General features: G+C 49.9%; 1 protein-coding gene across 2 annotated transcripts in view; it reads right to left on the bottom strand.

Annotated features, from left to right (window-relative positions):
- NUCB1 (nucleobindin 1) overlaps nucleotides 1-5,252 on the bottom strand; it is a 28,037-nt gene that overhangs the window by 16,935 nt on the left and 5,850 nt on the right. For both annotated transcript variants that reach the window (XM_008569311.1, XM_008569310.1), the window contains exon 4: nucleotides 3,270-3,402. In XM_008569311.1, coding sequence (XP_008567533.1) covers nucleotides 3,270-3,402 — 133 coding nt within the window. The remainder of the gene's footprint in view (nucleotides 1-3,269; nucleotides 3,403-5,252) is intronic.

Genomic DNA, 5,252 nt, shown 5'->3' with positions numbered 1-5,252 from the left:
CTGGCTGCACCGCGCTCAGCCAGTGAGCACTGTGAGCGCACCGGTCATCCCTATATAGGATCCGAACCCGCGGCGGGAGCGATGCTGCACTCCCAGCGCTGCACTCTCCCGAGTGTGCCACGGGCTCGGCCCCTTACCAGTCATCTTTAAAAAAAAACAACAACATAATAATAACTAACATGTACCAAGCACTTACTATATGTCAGGCCCTGCTCTAAATGCTTTAACTGTATTAATTAATTTACTTTTCACAAAACCCTGATGACATGGGTTCTATTATTATCCCCATTTTATGGATGTGAAAACCGAAAGAGGGGATGCGACTTGTCCAGCTCACCAACTAGGAAGTGGCAGAGCGAGGATTAGAATCCGCTGTCGGACTCTGAAGCATATGACACTCAACCCTGGTCGTGAGTTGAACTGTGTGCCCCAAGTTCATATGTGGAAGTCATAATACCCAGGACCTCAGAATGTGACCTTATTTGGAGAAAGGGTCGTTACAGAGGTAATCAAGTTACAATGAGGTCAAGGCTGGATAATAGCTCGGTTAGAGTGTGGTGCTGGTAACACCAAAGTCCACAAGATCCAGGATTTGACCCCTGTTAGGCCAGTTGCCAAAAAGAGCCCCCCCAAAAAAATATTCCAAAAAGTAAAATAAAATAAAATGAGGTCATGAGGGTGGGCTCTAGTCCAATATGACTGTGTCCTTATAAAAAGGGGAAATTTGGACACAGACATGCAGGGAGGAAAGACGATGCAAAAAGACACAGGGAGAAGACAGCCATCTGCAAGCCAAGGAGAGAGGCCTGGATCAACAGATCCTTCCCCGACAGCCCTCAGAAGGAACCAGCCCTGCTGACTCGCTGATTTTGGACTTCTGGCCTCCAGAACTGTGAGACAATCAATTTCTGTTGTTTAAGCCACCCAGGCTGTGGTACTGTGTGATGGCAGCCCTAGCAAATTAATGAAGCCCGCTTTGAATGGGAGTTTCTAAGCAGTCAGGCAGAGGGAGGGTCTCCAGGTGGGAAGGGACAGATACACTGTCAACACCCAGTCACTCCCTGAATACACATCTCCTGAGGCCTGGGGCCCAGGCCTGTGCTGATCTATGCTGGACCCACAGTGAATGACAGCTGGGCCCGGCCCTCCAGTGGCTCCTGGTCAGGTGGGGTGGAAGATACACACCCAGCTGCTGGAATCCAGGTGACCCATGCTACAGTGGAGGCAGCCTGGCCCTGACGGAGCCCAGAGGAGGGACATGTGTTCACGAGACAGCACAGACTGAATTCCCAATTCGTTGTTCGTGCAACGAACGTGTGTTGAGCCCCTACTCCAGTCTGACCCCATGCTGGGCACTGTGGATGCAGCAGGAACCAGATGGTGACAGAATCTCCCCCCCGGAGCACCCAGTTTACAGACGCAGAGAACAGGCAAACAAGGGACAAACACACAACCACAAAGGACACAAACAAATAGAGGCTCCTTCACAAAGGATGGCCAGGGCAGGCCTCTCTGAGGAGATGATATTGAGCTAAGACTGAAGGTCGATGAGCCATGCAAAGAGTCCTGAGAAAGACTGGCACAGGCAGAAGGGAGCACCCGGGCGAAGGCCCCGAGGTGGGAAAGACATGTGGCACTCCAGCAATTACTGAAAATGCTGACGCAGGAGGGCTGGGCCAGAGGACACATGAAGGCAGGGGCTGGCCTGGCCTCTGAGCAACAATGCGGAAGGCGAACTTGGGCCTGAGGGCACTGGGGAGCCATAGGCCAGCTCTGAGCAGAGGAAGGGTGGGACTTGAACTGGATGTTGTGGTGGGCCGAATAGTGGTCCCCCCAAAGATATCCACATCCTGATCCCAGAACCTGTGAATACATGGCCTTTCAAAGCAAATGGGCCATGGCAGATGGGATTAAATTAAGGATTTTGAGATGGGGAGATGATTCTGGATTATCCAGAGTGGGGATGGGGGAAATGTTATTACAAGGTTCCTTGTAAGAGGGAGACAGAAGGAGGTTTGATACAGTAGAAGAAGGCAACGTGACGACTAAAGAAAATGCTGTCCCGCTGGCTTAGAACGCGGAGGAAGGTGAGCCAAGGAGAGCAGCTGCAGAAGCTGGAAAAGGTGAGGGGGCGGATTCTCCCCTGGACACTCCAGTGCGAGCGCAGCCCTGACTGCACCTTAACTCCCGCCAGGTGAGACTGATTTTGGTTTTGTTTTGGTTGTTTTTTTTGTGACTGGCTGGTACAGGGATTGAACCCTGGACAACAGTGTTACCAGCACCACACTGTAACCGACTGAGCTAACCACCCAGTGCTGGTGAGACTGATTTTGCACTCTGACCTTCAGCACTGTAAGGCCATAAACGTGTGCTGTTTTAAATCACCAATGCTGGGCCGGCCCATGACTCACTTGGGAGAGCGTGGTGCTGACAACACCAAGTCAAGGGTTAGGATCCCCTTACCTGTCATCTTTAAAAAAAAAAAAAAAAAAAAAAAAAAAAAAAAAAGAAAGGAAGTAGGATGGGATCTCAGAATCTGAACCTGCCCAAACCTCTCTCTTCCAGGCATGCTCTTTTTAAAACTTCATTTTTTTTTTTACTTGAATAGACTATTAAATATAGTCTCAGCTGTAAATGCTAAGAAATTAGCATCATTTTAACAGGGAGAGATAAAAATTAACTAAGCAAGGAAAAAATACAGTTTAACCTGATAAACTTCCTAATTTTGATCACTATATTGTGGTTATGCAAGAGAATGTCATTGTTCTCGGGAAAATCACACTGAAATATGTAGGCGTGAAGGGACATGGTGTTGGCCATGAATTCTCAAATGTGAATGACAAAGCAAATAGAGCCAATGCTAACACATGGAGAACCCGGGTAAAGGCCATTTGGGAGTTTTTGTACCACCCTTGCATCTGTTCTGCAAGTTTGAAGCTACATATAAATTTTAATTGACCAGGATTTTTAAAAATAAAAAATTGAAATAATATACTTGATCTTAACCAGCTGGCCAAGAAGTGATAATTGAAATAATATAAACAGAGTAATGTAGTATTAAAAACTGTGCTAGGCAAAAAAAAAAAAAAATAATAATAATAATAATAAAAACTGTGCTAGGAAGAAAACTCCAGCAATTTTCCATGCACATTTTACAGTAGGGAGAATGAGGTCCCAGGAGACCCCTGCCTAGCACAAAACCACCTAGAGGCCCCTGAGCAAGGCTGACCCACCTCACTCCACCCCACCCAGTCCCGCCTGGTGCTCACTGGGCTCCTGCTCAGCGTCCATCTTAGCCTTCAGCAGCATCCGCAGCCGTGACACCTCCTGTCGCTTGAGCTCGTCCAGCTTGGTACGGACATGGTGGCTGACAAAGTCCAGTTCTCGGCTCAGCTTCCCACTCTGCCAGGAGAGAAAGGAGAACCTGGTCAGGCTGGGGGGCTGCGGGGGGCATGCTGGGCAGCCTTGTCCTGTTCTCTATCTTCTCTAGCACCTTCTACAAGCTTTCTGATGCCCAGGTCTTACCTCTCCCCTCCTCTGCTTACAGCCCCTCTGGCTCCCCAGAGCCCACCGGACAATGTTCCAATCCCTCAGCCTGGCGTTCAAGGTCTTTCCCACCTCTTTGGGCCCATCTCACATGACTCATCAAATCGCACATTTGGCTCCAGCAGCATTAACTGGGTGTGGGCTCCCCGCTCATGAGGCTGTTTCTCACCTCAGGGCTTCTGCACATGCTGTTTCTGTCTGGGATGCTCTCCCGCCACCTGTTTTCAAGCCTAACCAGATCCTCACTGTCCTTCAAAACTCAAAGGAGATGGCACCTCCCTTGGAAGAATCCCCTGACACCCCTCTCACCTCCACCACACACACACATGCATGCACGCCAGTGCTGAGTACAGTGCTTTCTCTGAGCTGCCTCTTTATCACCTTGGATTATTTCTGCTTCTCAACCAGAGTTGACCCTGCCCCTCTCTTGCTCACAGCCTCCCATGGCTCCCCAATGCCCCCAGAACAGAGTCCCTCAGCTTGGCACTCATGACCCTGCAAGATTTGGCAGTCCCCGCCCCCCAGCCCCATCTCCCGTTTTTATGCCAGTCATAGGAAGCTGCCAGCAAATAGCTAAGGGAATCAGAATGCTTCATTTGCACACACAGGTCTGAAGTGCCACCCCCACATACACACTTTGACTTCTACACCACAGACACCAAGTAGGGGTATCCCAGTGAGGATCTGCCCTCTCTCACTTGTCAATCTGGACTGGGTCCTTCCTTGGGGCTTCCCCAGTGCCCTCTACTATCTCTGTTGTTGCTCAGATCACTTTGCTGACAGTCACTTGTGACTTATGTCTGGCTGTACAGCTCAGGAGGGCACAACCCTTGCAGAGGCAGCAGGACAAGGTGGACACAGTGACATCATAATAACCAGTCCAACACCTACTAAATCTATCCTCTAATCCAGCCCACAACCCCATTTTACAGTTGAACAAACTGAGGCCCAGGAAGAGTTGCCCAAGGTCCCTCAGACAGTGAGGGTGGGAGGCCAGTTTCCAGCCTGATGACCAAGTTGGCATCATGTCTTCCCAGAGCAGGGGTCCTGGGGCCTGAGTTCAAATCCTAACCCTGGCACCACCTCTCCAAGTGACCCAGAACACTTTATCCTGCTCTGGACCTCAAAACTGGGGCTGATATTACTGCCAGCAACAACTATGACAGACGTTTACTGCAGGCCAAGTCTTTGGAGTGAGGATTATTGCTGAATTGTACAACTACCCCTCATAACAGGGAAACTGTCATATTAACTGCCCATTTTCAGAGGGGGAAAAGGAACCAAGGCATAAAGAGATGCAGCCACTTGCTCAGGACAGCATATGGTGTAGCTGAGACTGGAACCTGGCACTGACTCACTCCAGATCGTGCCTAACTGGACTCTCTATTTCTGGAGTTGCTTCCCAGTTGTGGGACACACCTGGGCAATGAGAGGAGCTGGGCTCAGTGGTTCTGCCCATGCAGCATCAGGGGCTTGATAGATGGGGACAGGAGAGAGCTCCAGGAATGCTGGTGGGCTTCTGGGAGGACTAGAGCCACCTCCTACCGATCCCTGCCCTGGGGCCTGTCCTGGGCTCAGGTATTTGGAGAACTCAGGGCTGGCATGTCCGGTGGCTCCTCTAGGAGGGACATTTCTTTCTTTTTTTAAAATTTTTTTTAAAAAGATGACCGGTAAGGGGATCTTAACCCTTGACTTGGTGTTGTCAG

The sequence above is a fragment of the Galeopterus variegatus genome, unplaced genomic scaffold (genome assembly GCF_000696425.1).
Source record: "Galeopterus variegatus unplaced genomic scaffold, G_variegatus-3.0.2 Scaffold486, whole genome shotgun sequence".
Taxonomy (NCBI): domain Eukaryota; kingdom Metazoa; phylum Chordata; class Mammalia; order Dermoptera; family Cynocephalidae; genus Galeopterus; species Galeopterus variegatus.
This window is presented reverse-complemented; position numbering and strand designations above follow the sequence as displayed.